This window comes from Puma concolor, chromosome B2 (assembly GCF_028749965.1).
Source record: "Puma concolor isolate L17-30 chromosome B2, mPumCon1.1.hap2, whole genome shotgun sequence".
Classification (NCBI taxonomy): Eukaryota; Metazoa; Chordata; class Mammalia; order Carnivora; family Felidae; genus Puma; species Puma concolor.
The window spans coordinates 45609043-45629378 of NC_141671.1; the positions used below are offsets into that span (position 1 = coordinate 45609043).

Genomic DNA, 20336 nt, shown 5'->3' on the forward strand with positions numbered 1-20336 from the left:
GAAAAGTGGAGACCTCTGGGATAGTGGTGGGAGTTTCTAGACAGATGGAACTTGAACCCAACCAGAAGCCTTGGGAAGTCACTGGCTTATCCTCCGACCAGCCAATGCCCCCAGATGGACGGAGGGGCATTGTTGGGGCCACAGCAACGGAGGCCATCCTGGTCTAGGGGGAGGGCACAGCTGAAGCCAGGAGGCCAGGAGTGCTAGGAAATTCTGGAATAAAGGTCAAGCTGACTGTATTGCTGAGATCACTTCAGCCTCGGGCTTTCTGCCCACACGTCTGAGTAACTAGAGCTCTGCACTGACCCCGTGAAGTCACAGGAGGTGTGAATGTTTCTCTCCCATTTACCTGGGCAAACTGCTGCCTATGATCACACAAGGGGAACCTCACACTGGAGTTTGGGAGAAGAGACACATAATGCACACCTCCCAAGTCATGACAGAAATAATGAAAAAGACAAAGCAAACCTAGGTCAAATGAAAGACACAAAAACAGAAAAGAGGAATTAAGTGTATCAAGTTCTAAAACACAACCCTGAAAGTAAGATCAAGCATCTTCTATATGACATTAAATGTGAATAAACTATGCTCCCCCAAGCAAAGTCAGATTTACTCAGATTTTGTTGAAAAGAAAAAACAAGACGAAACTTCAAACACATGTTGTTTATAACAGGACTTCCAACACAAAGTGGTCTGTTAAAGGCTAAACAAAAAACAAAGAACAAAGATTGGGCAAACACGAATATAAAAACAAATTTGATAACGGAAACAGGGGACAAAGAATTAAAATTAAAAACTACCAAGCAGAGGGGCGCCTGGGTGGCTCAACTGGTTGAGTGCCTGACTCTCAATCTCGGCTCAGGTCATGATCTCACGGTTTGTGGGGTCAAGCCCCGTGTCAGGCTTGTGCTGACAGCACGGAGCCTGCTTGGGACTCTTTCTCTCCCTCTCTCTCTGTCCCTTCCCTGGTTATGCTGTCTCTGTCTCTCTCAAAAATAAATACATAATTTTTTTTAAGTACTAAGAAGACCGAAAGAGACAGTCTATAATGCCACAAAGTACCAGTGAAACTCTAACAGTAGTGACAGACTGAATACAACAGTGCTAAAATACCTTTTAAAAAAATCAGTAGCAAAAAATGCCATTACAGTAGAGAAATAGCAGCAGAAACAACACCACAGCTTTTATTATGTGCCAGGCACTGTTCTAAGGCATCTCGCACATATTAACTGACCTAATTCTCGTAGCAAGCAGGAAATTGGTACTATTCTCATTATGAGACAGGTGAAGAAATTGAACCACAGAGAGAATTACATCGGTTTCCCAAGGTTTCAAAACCAGTAACGTGCCCTGTCTCTGGTGCACGAAGTGGCCTAAGGAAGGAATAACTAATAATTTCCATAAGGAAGGAGGGAGTATTTATTATCCTCTGTCTTGTCTTCCCAAAGACAAGACAAAACCACCTGGATAATTTGTGAGCAAAGAGTTTAAATGATGTCGACAGCCCCTTCAGCTATATCAATCTGTGATTCACACACACACACACACACACACACACACACACATTTTGAAATGTGTTCTAGTCTGATGCTCACGTTAAAATAAATGCTTTGAGAACGTGTCCTGCCCCCAGTCCTCAAAATCTGCCTTCTGGTCATTGTTGTCAGTTTCAGAGTAGAGTTTCAGGCCTCAAAGTGGCCATTTACTTAAGGAGGGAAGCCTGAGGGATGTTCCCTTGACCACCACTAATGGCGGAGTATGGTAAGTTGTAGCCAGGTGGACAAACGAACATCCACGTATGTCTACCACCCCCTCCTCGCATTTGCAACATTTTCTCAAAGGCCCCAAAAAACATTTTTTAAAGCAATTTCCATCTGCAACAGTCCCAGGAAGTCAGAAAAATTTGACAGGGAAAAATATAGCACACATGGATGTACTCACCAAGGGATGAACAATAGACTCTAAATTCAAGTTCGGTGTAGCTTGGGAAAAATAAATCACAATAATCATACAGCACAGCGTGGTTCTCCTTGGGGATTTCATTTCTTTACGTTTGAGGTGCTTTGCCTGAAATGTAAATATGATGGTTTAGAGATGGGAGAATTTGTTTATTACACATAGAAAGAACTAGCAAACCCTGTTTCGAGCGTCACACTACCAAAGGACCTTTGCAAACAGACAGGAGAACAGAAGGAGCATGAAAATATCAACTATAGAGGACAGTCCTTGCTTCAGACCCAGGGATGAGGATATGATCATATCAGGATGGATGAGGGTTGGGGCGCGTTGTGGAGGGACCTGTACATAGGACAGGTAGCGGAAGTTTGGGTACCTTCCTATATACATAGAGAAGGAGACAGAGAATAAAGGAGAAAGGAGAAAGGGGGGAGGGAGGGAACAAAGCAAGAAAAAAGGAAAGAAAAAATTTCTTCTTCTCAGCAAGAAATACTTTAAACATCGTGATCCAGTATACCTAACATACAAACAAAAGGATTCAGAGAACATTACTTGCCTTTGTTACATACAACACACTGTGATATTTCCAATTGTATTCTATCCTATCTTACCCTATTTTTCCTTTTAATTCTGGTAGCAACCCATTAAATTGACTTCATGACGCATAATAATGGGCGAGGGACCCATTAGTATGAAAAATCTTGGATTTAGCCATAAAAATATAACCTGTAATTTATAGTCTTTTATGGTATTACAGTAAATAACACAGAATATTAATACAATATGTCCCATCTTATGCATTGATTTTTGATATCAACCTCTTTATAATACTGGTGATTAAGATGAAGTTTTTGGTGACCAGATTAATCATCTATGCATTTAAAAGGTAGAATACACAGGGGCACCTGGGTGGCTCAGTCGGTTAAGCGTCTGACTTCAGCTTGGGTCACGATCTCGCAGTCTGTGAGTTCGAGCCCCGCGTCGGGCTCTGTGCCGACAGCTCAGAGCCTGGAGCCCGCTTCCGATTCTGTGTCTCCCTCTCTCTCTGCCTCTCCCTCACTTGTGTGCTCTCTCTGTCTCTCAAAAATAAATAAACATTAAAAAATTTTTTTTTAATTTTTTTTTAACGTTTATTTATTTTTGAGACAGAGAGAGACAGAGCATGAACGGGGGAGGGGCAGAGAGAGAGGGAGACACAGAATCGGAAGCGGGCTCCAGGCTCTGAGCCGTCAGCCCAGAGCCCGACGCGGGGCTCGAACTCACAGACTGTGAGATCGTGACCTGAGCTGAAGTCAGACGCTTAACCGACTGAGCCACCCAGGCGCCCCTAAAAAAATTTTTTTAAAGAAGAATATCACATTGCATAATCCCAATCCAATGAAGTGGACCCAGACAAACCACTTCGTACAGATTCCCTTCCTTACCAACTTTTTTACAGCCATGTATTTTCATGAAAAGAACACTAGACCAAGAGACAGAAGATATGGGTTAAGATGCAGAATCACCATAAACTGTGTATCCTTGAGTAAAGTCACTCACTTTCACTGAGCCCAATATTCCCCATCTATGAAATGGGGATAATTATACCTCCTCTAATTTTCTCACAGACTTTCCTGAGGCTCAGATGATTAAAAGCCATGGGGGGTCTCGGTGGCTCAGTCAGTTAAGCGTCTGATTCTTGGTTTCAGTTCAGGTCATGAACACACGGTTCATAGGAGCGAGCCCCGAGCCAGGCTAGGTGTTAGTGCCCAGCCTGGTTGGGATTCTCTCCCTCCCTCTCTCCGCCCCTCTCCCATTCTCCCTCCCTCTAAAAATAAATAAGCTAAATAAAAGTTTGGGGGCGCCTGGGTGGCTCTGTCAGTTAAGCATCTGACTTTGGCTCAGGTCACAGTCTCATGGTTGAGCCCCATGTCGGGCTCTGTGCTGACAGCACGGAACCTGTCTGGGATTTTCTCTTTCCCTCTGCTTCTCTGTCTCTTCTGTCTCTCAAAAATAAATAAACTTTTTTTTTTAAGTTAATCTGTTAAAAGCCATGAAGAGCAGCAGGGGTGCAGGCTGCCGTGGTTTCACCCTGATTGTTAGTGGAATCCAGAGGGCAGTCATCAGGAAGGGCAGGCCTTGGCCCAGGCATTCGAGGGAGTGCCAGGGGATCGTGGCCAGGATAACACACAGATGGTAGCCAAGACCTACGTGCCAGGGAGAATTGTGTTTCAATCACCAGCTGCTGACTGCCTCCTTTTCCTTTTCCCCCGTGGAAAAGGGGGAAGCAGAAGGCCCTGGAAAAGTGACCCAATTTGCAGATCTGGCAATCAAATACATTTCTAAAATTCTGCAACTCAATGGCTTTTGGAAAATGCTTTGCAATTTAGGTTGCGAGAATAGATATCTAAACCAGATGCATCTGCTGTAGGGCAATTGTAGCAACTGATTCTTTGTTCAAAGGGAACAGGCTTTTGTGGGTATTGAGCAGACTGAGCGGGGTGATACCAACTGCTCCCGGGATGAATTGGGTATTCAGGAGGTGATGTAACCTTTTCGTGCCCCACCTTCGTGCACTATGCTAGCTGGTTCTGGATTGAGACAGTTAATCAAAAGGATGAGATTTAGTCACTGAACGGTTAATGAGCCTCCCTTGACTCATGACAGCCAGGTGTTAGAGGGACTGGAGCTGACTCTATATCCTTTTTACCATTCCCCAGAGGTGGCTTTTCTGTCAGAATTAGCAAGAATTATAATGTCTCCAAGTGGTCATATGTGGTCCTTTTGTATAGTCCCCATCTTCTCCCAGCTCCCTAGAGACAGGTATTGATTAAATTAACACTCTCTATTGACCTATTTGGTGACAACAAAATCACAAGTCAATAGAGGTGTCGAAAGGACCCCACTGTGGGGAAGCGAATGTTCCCTGGATGCAGGGGCATGAGAATAGGTACATAGCCATTGCTTACCCAGTAAGGGTGAGAGGTGGGTTCTCCACTTGAGAGAAGAATGCCACCACTTTGAAGGAGAGGTAACGTTAAAAGTGTTTGACAACCAGTTGTGTATGGGCCTGGCCAATCGGAACAGTGATACCAACTGAAGATCAGTTCAGCTTTTGGGGTTCCTACATTTTGGGAGATATCTGAAGACAAACTTCCTTTACCTATATCAATGATTTTTCGGTAACTCTCCAGCTCACAGCTGGTTTTCATCTGTGAGGAGGCCAGTGGAGACTGTGGGGGCTACTCAGCACGGCTAATGGGCAGAAAAATCCAAATTCACCCAATCAAAAGCATGAAGTAGAACCCCAGATTCAAGGCAATATATCTTCACCAGAATCTCTTTAATTGTAAATCCCCTAGAGGTTCTTATGCATTCTATATTCCTGGATTAAATGGCGGACAACAGCCAAGAAACACAGAGACAAACGGAGGTAGAGAAGAAAGAAAATTATCTGATGTTCTCAATTTCATTCTCTTTTTAAATTATAAATCTGGGATACTGTCTACTAAAACTCACCAACCTGAATGAGCTGGCTGTGTCTCAGAACCAACTGGGAACTATGATCTCATACTCAGTACAAACCCTGGGGTGATGAGCAACTTCCAGATCTTCTCTGGCCCTATTTTCCTGTCTGTGAAGTTAAGGAACAGGGAGAGGGAAATCAAGCACCCTGACATCATATGCCAGGAATAGGTCCTCAGGATTCCCAGAAGCCCTGCACTTGCAGGATGAGGGTCTGGCTTCCTTGAAGCAGTCTATAATGACATTCTCTTGCAGAGTGATTATGCATCAGGAACTGCCACTGTGAGACTGGCCTGAAACACATTAGGGAATTATTCTCCCAAATCTTAAAATCACCCACTTTCCTGGAAACCCTTCATCAGCCCTGACTGGCCCATACTTTATCGGGGGAGTGGGAGGAGAAGTAAATGGCCTTGCATACCTTTGCAAGGTTAGAAGCATGTTCACGAAATGGCCACATCTGTGAGGCTTGATGCCCCAATGTCACCACGTTGTGTTTCCACACTCTAAGTAGGGCAAGAGTGAGATTCATTCTGGAAATGATTTATTTCCTAAGCCCTACACAGCTCTGCCTTTTCAGGCTCTCTGGTATCCTCAACCCCTGTCCTCTGGGGACCCTAGCCCAGATACTCTCCTGGTTCCTTCTGGAGAGGAGGAAGGTAAGATGACAATGTGAGCCCACACTTGCTCAGCCTCTGTGACCAGGGCTCTGCTCCCCACTCTAGTCCCACACACATTGCCTCCCTTAACATTGCCTAGGGGAAAAAGTTCCCTGGAGTATTTGTACATCATCTGCTTCAGTGGTTCTTTGCCCTGGCTGTGCATCAGAAGCATCACCTGGGGAGTTTCTTATTTTCCTTTTTCCATTTGTTTGTTTGTTATTTTAAAATCACCCTAGACCACTTGAGTTGGAATGTCTAAGGGGTGGAAGCTGAAATTCTCCACCTACCAGAGCTGTTTCTGATGCAAGGGAGGTTTGAGGTCTACAGATCCATATTTTCGGCCACCTATTGTCCTTTCTACATTTCCTTGCACGTTGGTACCTTCTATCACCAGCCTATAGCGCTCTCTACTAAAGAACTTACACAGAAACAGAAGTTTGAGGGGATGCATTTAGGAAGCAGTCAATTATGAATGAATGAATGAATGAATGAATGGAAGTGTGGGCTCCAACGTGATCTTCCCACCAGTTTTTGATACAATCCAATAGCCAAGGTCGTTAATTGAGATTGTGTTCAACGTCTCATACAGTTATCAAATGTGTTGCACACTTGTGCACTGGCAAATACAGAGTGTTTTCTGCAGTCCCCAAATTGTGCTCTGCCTGCATAAATTGAAGTGAGCCATGGTCCTTACCTCCAGGAAGTTCCCAGTCTCATTGGGAAGGCACACAACATAGACTGAAAAAATATCAACGTAAAAACCACTATGTACTGAAGGTCTACTACGTTCCAGGCACACTGCTAAGTGCAGTAAATAGGTTAGCTCATTTAGTTTCCCTGTCACGATGACCCTGTGAGGTAGGTACTTTTATCCTAATTCATAGATGAGAAAATGAAGGCCCAGAGAGGCTGCAGAATTCACCCAGGCCACCCAGCTAGTTGAGTAACAGAGCCAGATCCACCCCCACGAGGGCCTATCTCCCAAGTGAGTTGCACTGTGCGAGTGATAAGCATGCCTGGAACTGAAGATGGGGGAAAGCTGGGCGAGTTTGGGAGTGATTAGGGTCAGTGGCCAGACTTTGAAGGATGGGTGATGCTTTCATGTGTAACAAGGAAAGAAGAGAGTCTCAGGTGAAGGAGAACAGCATATGCAGAGAAACAAGAGCCCAAAGGGGGAGATTTAGTAGTCCCTTGAGCCCCTCCTGGAGGTTCCCTTGAGCAGCTTGCCCAGCCGCTGTGCAGTAGGCTCAGCCTCCTTAGGAGGGCTTTGTTCTCCTGAACAATTACTGGCACCAAAGAAGGCAGATCTATTTTTGCTCTGACTTGGAAGGAGAATTTGGTGGCATTACAGTTCAGGCGATTCCCTTTTTCCTGTAGTAGCCTACAGTGGAAAGAGCACCAGTTTGGAAGCGAAACAGGGTTGTATTCTGACTCAAGCTCCACCGCTCGGTAACCATGGTGAGACACTCACCCCCACTGAGCCTCAGTTTGCTGATATGAATGGCAAGGATCCCAGCGCTCGCCTTGCGGCACCGCTGTGGAGATTAGAGATCATGCCCACAAAGCACAAAAGAGCCTGGTCTTCGTTGCATCTTGTTCTGGGCTGCGTTGTATCCCTCCAAAATTAATATGTTGAAGTCTAACCCCCAGTCCCTCGGAATGTGACCTTTAATTGAAGGTAGGGTCTTTAAAAAGGTAACTTAGTTAAAAAGAGGTCATTAGAGTGGGTCCTCATCCAGTACAGCCAGTGGCTTTATGAGAAGAGGAGATTAGGACACAAACAGACACAGAGGAAACACCACGTGAAGACCCCGAAAGATGATGACCATCTACCAGCCCAGGAGAGAGGCCTTTGAAGAAATCAACCCTGCTGACATGTTGATCTCCAATTCTAAGCTCCAGAGCTGTGAGAAAAGAGATTCAGTAAAAATGATACCATTCTTTTTTTATTTAAAAAGGGTAAGTGTGGCCCTCTGGTCTGTTGCTTAATATTTACTGAGTGTTTATTTTGAGTATGTTTTTGATGAACATTGAAAAATGGATTATCGGTGTGTCTGAACAGAGCATAAGAACACACACAATCTGAATTAGAAGACAAATTAGAATTTATCTCTAGTTCCAGCACTGCCTCCATGGAAGTGTGGGCTCCCCTTAGTTTTTCAGATGAGAAAACTAAGGCCTAGAAAGGACTATGTGCCTCAGGAGACCCCACCAAGCATTCTTACATTCTATATGACAATATCGTCCTACAGTCGGGCAAACCATTTATGATAGAATTGTGGATAGTGACTGTCATCAAAGATGATGATGAGAAGTATAGATCTCTGTAATTTATTAGGTGCTAACTGAAGTTTGCCTCTGAAGTCCCATTACTATTCAAAGAGTCTAAAATTTCTCACATTTATTTCAAATCCAAGGTAAACCTCACGTAGGCTTCTGAGCCTAACCATGATGACCTCTTGTATGTATCCAACCCACCTCTGACTTACTAGGCAGTTCAGGCCTTCACCGCCTCTCTCGTGCACCATTGCAATGGCTTGTATTCTTTCCCTCTCCGCCCCATTGTCTACATGGACGCAAGATTAACCTTCCAGAAGTGCCCTTCTCACATGTTATTCCCTGTTCAGCTCCCCATTGCTTTTTGAGTAAAGGCAGTTGCTTTCATTGATACTCAAGGCCTTCCATGACCTAGATTGTATATTCCAGAGCAAGTATATGTAATAAGCATCTATTAGATTTTCACCACTGAAGGTGGCTGATTTTTCATAATTGAAAATAGAGTGAGAGGTTTTCTGGGGTTCACGCCAAAGTAAAAATGCAAAAGCTAATCTTTGAGAATCAATCCTGGCGGTGGAGAGGAGCAGTTATTATTGTCAAACTATTTTTGAATGTTTGGTAAAACCAGATGAATCCTACCATTTACTTGGTTTGTTAATCTCCATCTTTCCCCACCCTTTGGCCTCGGGATAATCACTGCATACTCCAGTTCAATCCATCCTTCAATGACAAGGCAAAAGGCTGCCTCCTGGCTGGAGGTTCCTTGATCTGCCTAGCTATAAATAGTCTCTACTTCCTCTTAATCTAGGTCCTTAACCTTCCTCCTTGTATTATATTTGTTGTCGTAAGCATAGCATGAAGCAAATCTATTTATTCCCTTACTCATGTATCCATTTATGTATTCATTCACTGGGAAAACATTTATTAAGTCCTGCTAAGTACCAGGTGCTCTGCTAGGTGCAGAGAAAGGAGCAGAAAACAAGCAAATGATCCCTGTCTCCATGGAGCTTAGAGTCTAATGGAGTAGATGAGCATCATTAAAGGATCAGTCACTGAATTCACTGTTTGACCATGACCATGAAAGTGTGACCAAGGAAAATAATCATGACACTAATATGTTGTTGAGCACTTACTATGTGCCAGGCGCAGAGCTGAGCATTGACTGTATTAAATCTTTTAATCCTCATTGCAATTCCAGTATAGGGATTTTAGTATAGTCTACTTAACAGTAGACTACTTATACTTATACTAAGTAGTATATCTACTTAACAGTATGATATCAAATGAACTGAGCCACAGAATGGTTAAATAATTTTCCCCAAATTACACAAGACGGTAAGTGGCAGAGCCAGAATGTGAACCGAAAAAGCCTAATTCCAGAGCCCATATTTTTCACCACTGTGCTGAATTTTCTAATAAAATCTATTAACAGAGGGACATGACCTAGTCCTGGGGATCTGTGGAAGGTATCCTGAAGGAAGTATTTAGTTGAGCTGAAATCTGAAGTGTGAGTTGGAATTAGCTAAAAACAAAAGGGAGCTCAGAGGGGGAGGAGGTTGAGAGTTCCAGGTAGAACAAAGATCATGTGCAAAGGCCCTGAGGCAGAAAAATGCACGGTACATTCAAGGAGCTGCAAATGGGCCAGAGTGGCTGGAACACCAAAAGGAGCAGGGGATGTATACGGGAGGGCTTGTGAGGTGAGCAGGAGCCAGGACAGGCAGGGTAATTGCAACCACAGGAGTGTTAAGATTGATTAGGAAGACAGTAGAGAGAGTAGAGATGACAGCCAAGAACTGAGGCCCAGAGAATTCCAGCAACCAGAGGTCCTGTCAAGGAAGATGATGGAGCGAAGATGTTTGCGAATGAGAGACCAGAGAGGCAGGAAGGAAACAAGGTTAGAAGAGAGTCTGGAACCAGGGAAAGCCAGGTTTCAAGAAGCAGACTGTCACAACTGTGTCCAGTGGTGCTGAAAGGCCCACACGGAGGGGGCTGATTTTGCCCATGGGATTTGGAGACATGATATGTTCTCAGCAAGGGCAATGTACTCGTGATATGTGCTCAGCTCTCCTTGGGGCGAGTAGGGAGGAAATCACATTGGGGGTAGCTGTAGACTATGTGCAAGATGAGTGAGTGTATACAACTTAGGAGATTTGCAAGGTGGAAGAGAGAGTGGAGATGCCTCCCATTTGTAACCTGCTTGGCTCTCATGTCGCATGGAGTAGTGATATTATATGTGTGACTTTCTTTTTTTTTTATTAATTTTTTAAATGTCTATTTAATTTTGAGAGAGAGAGAGAAAGAATGCCAGTGGGGGAGAGGAAGAGAAAGAGGGAGACACAGAACCCAAGGCAGGCTCCAGGCTCTGAGCTGCCAGCACAGAGCCCCACATGGGGCTCAAACTCATGAATGGTGAGATCATGACCTGAGCTGAAGTTGGACACCCAACCAACTGAGCCACCCAGGAGCCCCATATGACTTTCTTTTTAAGAAAAGAACTCAATGTATTGCACGTGAGGACTGTATCAAGGGAAGCCATGCCTCTTACTCAACCTTGGCCTGTGGCTGGCCAACTAGACAAGTTACTGTCCCCTTTGAGAGAGGCCACATGCATATCTCCCCGTGTCCTGCTTTGCACGTTCTGGGGAACAGCCTAGATGTTCAGGTAGTTATTTTTTAAACACGTACTTCTGATCAACATAGTAGGTGAGAGACTGAACATAGATCGGCACATACATCATTCTACTCCTGGAGAATAATTCAGAGCAGATTGCTTTTGATGACAGGTGCTAAATTATAACACCAAATTCCAGGAGGGCTTCAACTGCAAATTCTGCTGTGATTATTACTCATCTCCATGAGGCACAGGGTATCAGCCATAACCTCCCTCCTGAACTTGAGGATTAAAAATCTTCACGTATAACCTTAAGAGCCTGCCTTCATAGATCTGTATTTTCCACGGCAGAGGTGACAAAACTTATCTTTGCCGACATTATTTAATTAGATGATTCATCCCTCACACATGCAGAAGTATAAGCTAAATATTTATTTAACACAAACACGAAACACAATACCAATTAAAGGACTGCCTTGAACATTTTTTTTTTCTATTTAATTTTCCCTTGCCTTGAAATAAGGTCCCGCAACAGCATTGTGTCAGGGCGGCTCGGTACCATCAGATTACAGAAGAACATTTGTTTGTACACAATGGGGTCAAGTTTTCCAAAACACACTGCCCGTGTGTGCAGCATTGATAACCTTTTACACTTCTTTCCCTGTTGTAAATCCCTGGAGAATTTGAGCCTTTAAGCAAGAGATTGCCATCTTTATGAAAACATTAAGTTCCTCACTCTGCTCTTATCTCATCGATCTTCCTACTTTCAATTACTGTGTGCAAGGGGTTCCCTAAGTCCCAGCAAAACAATGCCGGGGCTGTGCTCCAGCTATGATGGAGGGTAGCCCTGTGGTTGGCTGTAGGGATGCACTGAGCAGCAGAGGGCTTGGGTGTGGGGCCAAGCCTTACAGATCTGTGGTCCTACCCTCCATCAGGTATTCAAAAGAATACTGGAGTGTTAATCATAAAAGTAATGGACCATTTGGAGCAGGCTCTGGTCACTATGCAGGAGCAGGGGCCGGGGGCCCTCATTCTGGATGGTACGGAGGTCTGCGGCAGGGTCCGAAGGCTGGGTGGCTGAGGCAGAGGTGGGTGGAGGGCATTTGGACACTCCAGGGGCTTGAGGGGCAGCAGTTATTTACAACATGGTTTAAAATATTCCAACATTTTAGGGGTGCCTGGGTGGCTCGGTCGGTTGAGCGGCCGGCTCTTAGTTTTTGCTCAGGTCATGATCTCATGGTTCGTCAGTTGGAGCCCTGTGTCAGGATTGGCGCACTGTGGAGCCTGCTTGGGATTCTCTCTCTCCCTCTCTTTCTCTGCCCTTCCCATGCTCTCTTTCTCAAAACAAACAAACAAACATTTAAAAAATTATTCCAACGTTTTAATGATTGGCAGGACCACTTTAGCCCTCTGTGTCTCCCGCTTTCAGAGACCTCGTCGTCTCTGTCTCCTGAGACCAGGCATGGCTGTCCTTGGCCCATGACTTCATTTCTCAGATATTTTCATTTTCCCTTCTAGGGATTTTGTTAAACTTTAAGAATAAGGTGTGTGTACTACTCAAAATGAAAAAAAAAAAAAAAAAAAGTATTATTTCCCCCCAAATACAGTTCCCTGAGAAGTCATGAATATTCCAAGATTTCTTTAATCTGGAGCGTCTGATATTAGCCAGTGCCATTCTTCACTAGTCCTCGTCCTCCCTGGTTTCTTGGTTTCTGATGCCCTTGGTGCCTCCTCATTCACGGGGCCCCCTTTCCTCTTCCATCACTCTCCCCTTCCTCTCCCATCACTCCAGCTTTTGCTCCTTTCCCTCCTCCTCCCAACTGCCCCACTGTGGACCTGGGTCCTTGGCTCATCCCCCCGACACCCTTTCTCTCAGAGAGCTTGTCCACTTCCATAGTTTTCATTATCAAGTTACATGAGAATTCCAAAACTTTATTTCCACCCTGATCTCTCTGCTACGTATTAGGCGCATCTCCCCAACCACACTCTTTCCTCTGGGTGGAAAAGTCAGCTCCCCAAAGACTGAACGTCATTCTTCTCTCCCACTGCTACCTCATAACCCGTCCCTTTCAAGATTTCCCAACAGCTGGCTTCATCGTCCAGTTCCCCAGGCTCACCACCGCACGGGTATTCCTCACACAAGAATCCAGGGCAGGAGAGGGAGCCACAATGCGACCAGCCACCAAGTCCTGTCACTGCCTCTGCTGCTGTTTTCTTTCCCTCGGCTGCCACCCTGGTTTGGACACGATCACCTCGCACCTGGATGATTGCAGCAATCTCCTGGATGGGCTTCCTCCCCACCCCACCCCCCACTGCCCTGCTCAATAACCCAACGCACCATCGGCAGATTCATTTGCCTAGAACGCGATTTCTCATAGTTTGCTGTCTACCGCATTCAAATTCTTCAAACGTTCTCAAGTGACCAGGCAATATTTGGGCTACTTCACCTGGCACACACAACCTAAATATAAACCCAGCTCTGCCATGGTTTTCTTCCATAAAACTTGCCTGCAAAATAGGCTGACCACTCACAAGTTTTCACCGTGCTTTCTTTGGCAAAATGTGTCATAAATACTAACAGTAAGTCTTGGTTGAATGAATGGCTGCCTCTCAGTTTCTTCTCAAACCATTCCTGGCCGCTGAAATGTCCCATTCCTCCTTCCTGAGCTGTCTTTTGGGGTCTCGCTATTCACTTAGTAATGGCAATAATTGCTATCATTTATCAAGACTCGGCTACATGCCAGGAATTAGACTAAACACCCTGCATGAACTAGGCTCATCTAATCATTAAGTCCTACCTTGGTAGAACTATCATCGTCCCCATTTTATAGACGAAGGAACTGAGGCATGGGGAAATTAAACAACACACCCCGGTCACACGGTAAAGTAGTCGAGTCTGTTGCCAAGGCTGGAGCTCTTAATCTTTACAGCATCCTGCGTCTTTTCTTATCTCCTCCAGAGATGCATCTTTCTCCTGAACACACTGCATGTATCTGCCGTGTGGACCTTTCTGCAGTGCCCTGTGAGGTTTGCAGCATCGCATAGTAATTAGGCATGACTCATAAGTCAGACTGCCTGGGCTGGAGTCCCGACTTCATCCATTGCTGGCTTTGTGTGTCTCGGGCAACTTACTTAAAACTGTGTGTTTCTTCATCAGTAAAACGGCTACTATAAAAGCACCAGACATATAAGATTATTGGAATAACTACACGAGCTAACAATCTTTGGAAAACCCTGAGCCGAGTGGCACATAATAAACACTCAGTAAATATTGTCAGGTACTATTAAAACCCTCAATGCCTGTGTTTGGCCCTCTATTAAGAATCTACGGTAATTAAAGGAAAGGATTCTCTGCCTGGGTAACCCCACAGCACTTAGCAAGTCTATGCAGCACAGACGCTTTCACCACACTGTGACTTCAAAGGTTTCACTTTGGGGATTATTTTTAGGAAATAGGCAAGATTTCAGTTATTGAACCTTTATGACTAGAATCACACCATGTGGGCTGAAATGCTGTGTTGGTAAATTACTTGTGAATTCATAGTGTACCCACAGCCAATGCAGACATTTCAGTCAACAAGCCGCGCGGTGGTACTTACTATGTGCTGAAACCCAGGGGCACCCTGGACTCTGACGTAAAGCTGGCAGAGCCCCTCCTAACGCTCTCCATTCACACACACACATGACAGCCACGAGCGATTCTAGCTTGAACTGTATTGAGAGATCTTGGAGGGGATAGTTCTAGGAGCACATTTTATGATTAAAAAATAACCCTGATTTATTGTCTATCCATACCTAGCTCAATCCACAAAGCGGCAGATCACTCAAAGGATAAGTAGTATTTCTTCCTTCCCTTTTTTCTGGACATGGGGACACACACGTCAACGTGCCGTGGGATAAGATATATGACCCCCATAATCATTTGGCACCAGAAGAGCACATCCTGTTTACCTCGAACATTTAATCTGGGTTCGTAAAATTCGCAAGGAACAAGGGAGCCAGTCTATCTGCAGTGAAGTCAGGGGTGTGGCCGGGCCCTTGGTGGGGGAACTGGAAATCTCTGCATTCTCACACGTGGGTGTGAGATGGGTCCGTTTCTCTCACGGGCAGACAGCAGCAGCCAGAATCCTAGTGCACATTGCTCACGTGCTCACAGCTGCTGGCCCTTCCGGCCCCAAATGCTTGGCCACATGAACACGTGTTGGTTCTGCTTCTCCATCTGGCAACTTTCTCTCTTACAGTTGGGACTCCATGGTTCCCAACCCTAGCTATATAAAAGAATCGTTTCGGAGAGAAAGAAAGAAAGAAAGAAAGAAAGAAAGAAAGAAAGAAAGAAGAAAGAAAGAAGAAGTAAAGAAAGAGAAAGAAAGAAAGAAAGAAAGAAAGAAAGAAGGAAAGAAAGAAAGAAAGAAAAAAGAAGGAAAGAAAGAAAGAAAGAAAGAAAGAAAGAAAGAAAGAAAGAAAAAAGAAGGAAAGAAAGAAAGAAAGAAAGAAAGAAAGAAAGAAAGAAAGAAAGAAAAGAAAAAAAGGCCCTGCCCATATCTCTTTCCCAGAGATTCTGATCTAGCTGTTCCAGGGAAGTACCTGGGCATTGTTTTCTTTTTGTTAAGTTTCGACGGTGATGCTAATGCACAAGTGTTGGAATCTGCTAAAATCTGGCCCAGGCAATAGCTTGATCTGTCTGTAGATTCCCAGCAAAACTGGGAACCCATGTTGCTAGGAAGCTGACAGAATCCAGCCACACACGTTAATTCTCTCCTCTGCATGAGTTTTTTTCTCACCTTACTGACCCCAAGGGGGCTGGGAAGCCGGAGACCTCGGTCTTTTTCTTATCTTGGTGCCCCAAAAAGGTCCATTGTGTGATGCTGGGCAAACCGCTTAATCTCCGAACCTTTCATTTTTGTATCCCATAAAATGAAATAGGATATGTGTTTCCCCTGAGGTGGGGTGGAAGAAGCAGCAGTCCCTGCACGGGGACATGGTGACGTGATCGCTCTGACTAGCCCAGGAGAAGGGATCCAGGCTGAAGGAGCACGGCAGAATGTCCAAAATCAGCAGGGCCAAATGGCCTTCTAGTTTTGGATAGGGAAACTTTGGAAAGGCCAAGAAAATACCAAATAGCAACTGAAAGTATTTGGTAATTATTCTCGGGTTTGACATGGTAACTTCTTTCCAAACGGTCTCTCCATGACCCATATCGACTGGTTCACAGGGAATTTTTCTTATTCACTCGTCTCATGACATCGTGCAGGGGGGGAAAATAGATGGTTACCTTTTCACAGAGGGCCAAGAGAGGTAGAAACTGAACTTACCTGTTTTTTTTTAAATCTATTATCCATTAAATAAAAAGGGAATCTCTCCTACCCTCATCCTATCTTCCCTGAACCAACCACTTAATCTAACTAGCTTCTAGCTAGTTAGCTGGCTAGCTAATCATTCATCTATCTATCCAAGTTCATTTTCCTTTCCTTTCCTTTCCTTTCCTTTCCTTTCCTTTCCTTTCCTTTCCTTTCCTTTCCTTTCCTTTCCTTTCCTTTCCTTTCCTTTCCTTTCCTCTTTTTTCTTTCCTTTTCTTCCCCCTTTCATTTCTAAAACAAGGCTGCCTTTGATGGCCTTCAAAGAAAGAAGGCCAAACCTCCAGAAAATCCAGAGTTTAATCTGTGGGATGCTCTTCTTTTTAAAAAATTATTTATTTATTTATTTTGAGAGAGAGCATTGCACACATGAGCAGGGGAAAGGGGCAGAGAGAGAGGGAGAGAGAATCTCAAGCAGGCTCCACAATCAGTGTGAAGCCCAGTGTGGGGGTCAATCCCACGACCGTGAAATCAAGATCTGAGCTGAAATCAAGGGTTGGACACTTAACCAACTGAGCCACCCAGCCGCCTATGGGAAGCCATTATTAATAGTGATGGCCAAAGCCAAAATCAACGCAAAAGTAATAATGGCAAAAATGAAAAACACTCTTTTGGACTTTTCTAAGAGTCAAAAGAGCCGTCGACACCTCCAGGTATCATTTTATCTTTCAGTGAGAAAAGGTCTTGTTAAAGATCGATAAATGAATCTGGCAATGAGGATTTATTGCGCTCTGTGCCTTGGCTTGTCCTGAGAGCAGAGAAGACAGAAAACAACTGACAAGATACACAGCAAATTATTGATGGGATAATTTGGGGGAGGAGAAAGACATAGTGGGTACTGGAGGGTGTTAGAAATATTCTATTACAGGAGGAATATATTCATGTGCTACTTATATAATTCAGAAATGAAAGACCAAAAACATCAGCCCTTTATGGAAGGAAAAACGGAGTGGCGGTGAAATGGCAGGGCCTGGCTCTCTGCAAAGCGTAAGAAAACATGGTTTAAGCAAGCCACACATCAAAGAGCTTTTCCTCCTTCTAGAATGTTCAAGGCCAAGTCTGCCGAGCTCTTAAACTCAGCACTTTTCTTGACTTCCTTCCCAGCGCTGACTGTAAACGCTTTCCTCTCCATCATGGGCGGGAGGTGACAGTTTAACATTTTGGAGATCACCCGTTACCCCAAGGACTGCCTGGGAGCTGAGAGATTAGCTGGTGCTCCCCCTCCTATACACAGTACAGCCTCTTGGCAGCACAACGGCACATGGATGCCCGGCCATGGAAATGTTCATGGCGGCCTTCATGCATGCTCTGGTCTTTATGGTATTTTCTGGCTCAGGGATGGGAAAATTGATTTTAAAAAGAAAGAAGAAAAAAGAAAAAAAAAAAAGGAAAACTCTCTTCATTATAGAGGAAACCCTTAAAAGATGCCATCTAATTGCCGACACTCAGTCTTCCTAAGCACAGCCTCGTCAACTTGGCCAACAGCCTGAACAATGCTCTTGAGCAGATATGCTTTATGCTGGCAACATACATGTGACAGCTATACAAAAGGAAGTCAGGCAAAGAGGATCATAACTGGACCGAGGCGCCCCCAGGGTCTTGCTACAAAGGGAGATGAACCACAGTAGAATGCCTGTTACCTGTTCAGCACCGCAGTCCCCAGGCTGGCTTCTGCTCTGATCAGATGTCTAAAATCATCCAGGTTTCCACTATGAGGCCATTGGCCCCATGCTCTCCAAGGAAATCTACACCCGATGAAGGGAAAACCAAGCAGGATTCATTGTGAGGGCTCCGTGCCGAGCTCTGCCTCACCCCTCTCCCGTGCCTCCCCTGCAGTGATCCTCCAAGCCTCACAGAGCCATCCGTTGAGAGACTCGCTTCTGTTTGAAAAACAAGAAGCGATTTCCTGGTCCTCTTCCCCGGATGGCGTGCTCAATTTCCCTTACGCCCATGGGAAGTCCTTCAGATCCTTCTTATCTAGAAACCTCTCCACTGAGTGGCCAGACTTGTTTGGCCAATGCCCCTAGTTCTTGCTTTTCTTTCACCAAAGGAAAAAAGTCAGAAAAATGAAACCAAAGCAAACTCCAAAGGGGTTAGAGCTAAGGAATGGTGTAGGATGCACTGTTTCAACCTTTGAAAGATGTTCACTAAATTAGACTGTGTTTTCAGAGTGGAAGGAGAGTAGAATTATCGATGAGTTCTTATTTCTGGTAGCATCAAGAAGTCAGAGAATTTTTTTAAAACTCCCCAGAATATGAAAAGACCTAAAGATACTCTTAGCCCCAGCGCCGGGAGAGCTGCGCTTCAAATCTGCCACATTAAGGGGACAACTGTGGGCACCTGGCTGGCTCAGTCGGCTAAGCGTCCGACTCTTGATCTCGGCGCAGGTCGTGATCTCACAGTTCCTGAGTTCAAGTCCCACATCATCAGGCCCCGTGCTGATGGCCCCGAGTCTGCTTGGGTTTCTGTCTCTCCTTCTCCCTTCCCCTCCCCTCCTTGTGCTCTCCCTCTCTCTCAAAGTAAATACATTAATTTTTAAAAAAGATTTAAAAAAAGGGGACAACTAGTTCTCTCGGATTTCCAGGAACACTCTGGATGCTTATGCATCCAATGCTGCGATGCTTCAAATATCATCTTGATAACAGCACTGATATTTAAAGATAAGGAGATACATGGAAAAGGGCCGGTTGGCAGGCTGTATTCAGGTTGTTGTGTTTAAAGACGAATTATAATCAGAGTTTTGAGCTGGAAGTGACCTACCCGTCTTCATTTTACAAGTCAGGCACCTGTGAGCCGGGGAGAAACAGCGACTTGCCCGCGGTCAGAACACAGATGAGATGTGATAGATTATCACTCTTGTTCTCATGCTTTGGTGTGGGGAATGTTGTTCAGGTAGCCCTCCTCTGGACCCCTTCCAGTGGAAAGGCTGAGGCACGAGGCCTGGGCTGGGCTCAGCCAGTGTCAGACTGTAGGGATTCAGACTGTATTCCCGTGGGTTTCTATTTATGTGGCCTCCTACACATGACAGCACGTCGCTGAGACTTGGTTTTACTGTGTGTGAAAGTGGCTAACACCACCGCTGAACGTACAGGCTCCCGTGAGAGCCTGGTATAGAGGAGGAGAACTGTTACTAATTAGAGACCCGGGCTCTGATCCTACAAGCTGACACTCTTTTCCTATCCCACACCATCTCTCTCTCCTTCTCGCCCACCTTCCCATCTGGTCAAAGCTATCCCCGGGGCGCCTGCGTGGCTCAGTCTGTCGGGCATCCGACTCTTGGTCTCGGCTGAGGTCACGACTTCGTGGTGTGTGAGTCTGAGCCCCGCATCAGTCTCTGTGCTGACAGCGTGGAGCCTGCTTGGGATTCTCTTTCTCCCTCTCTCTCTCTCTGCCCCTCCCCTGCTTGCTCTCTCTGTCTCTCTCAAAAAGTAAGTAAATACGCTTAGAAAAAGCTATCACCCGTAGGCATGTTGACAACTACCAGTAGTAATCAGCCCTGAGACAAAAGTGAACAATTTTGACCAAAAAAGAGGATAGACTTGCTATGATGAGCACTGGGGCTTGTATGGAAGTGCTGAATCACTGAATCATGCCCCCTGAAACTAATATCACACTGTATATTAACTAACTGGAATTTCAATAAAACCTTAAAAAAAAAAAACAAACAAGGAAATACCGGACATCCCAATACAGTTGTGACTCTCACTTGCAAAAACAAAAGATGAACCGTCACAATATTACTCTACCTCTCGGTAGTGATTCTCAGTTGTATTCTCCAGTTAGCTTCACGTCGTCGTGGGCGGACTTGGAGTTTGCCCGCCACAGTCAACCCTCCACTTCCTCCTTGCTGCCAGCCCAGGCTGGCTGGGGAACTCAGGGAAGGCAACCTGGCTGTCTCGGGCCAGGTGGGCATCGTGATTGGTCTAAAGCATGCGGATCTCATTCTCCTTGCCGGACATTGGGGTGTGCTTG

At 45.1% G+C, this 20336-nt stretch overlaps 1 protein-coding gene across 8 annotated transcripts in view; it reads right to left on the minus strand.

The window, feature by feature from the left end:
- Nucleotides 1–20336, minus strand: part of ADGRF5 (adhesion G protein-coupled receptor F5) — a 95796-nt gene that overhangs the window by 48632 nt on the left and 26828 nt on the right. For 3 of the 8 annotated variants that reach the window (XM_086707018.1, XM_086707023.1, XM_086707019.1), the window contains exon 2: nucleotides 1942–2067. In XM_086707018.1, the coding sequence (XP_086563144.1) occupies nucleotides 1942–2043 (102 nt within the window). In that variant the 5' untranslated portion in view covers nucleotides 2044–2067. Of the gene's footprint in view, nucleotides 1–1941; nucleotides 2068–18004; nucleotides 18316–20336 lie in introns of those variants that run through there. The other 5 variants (XM_086707020.1, XM_086707017.1, XM_086707021.1 and 2 more) reach the window with 4 other exon arrangements.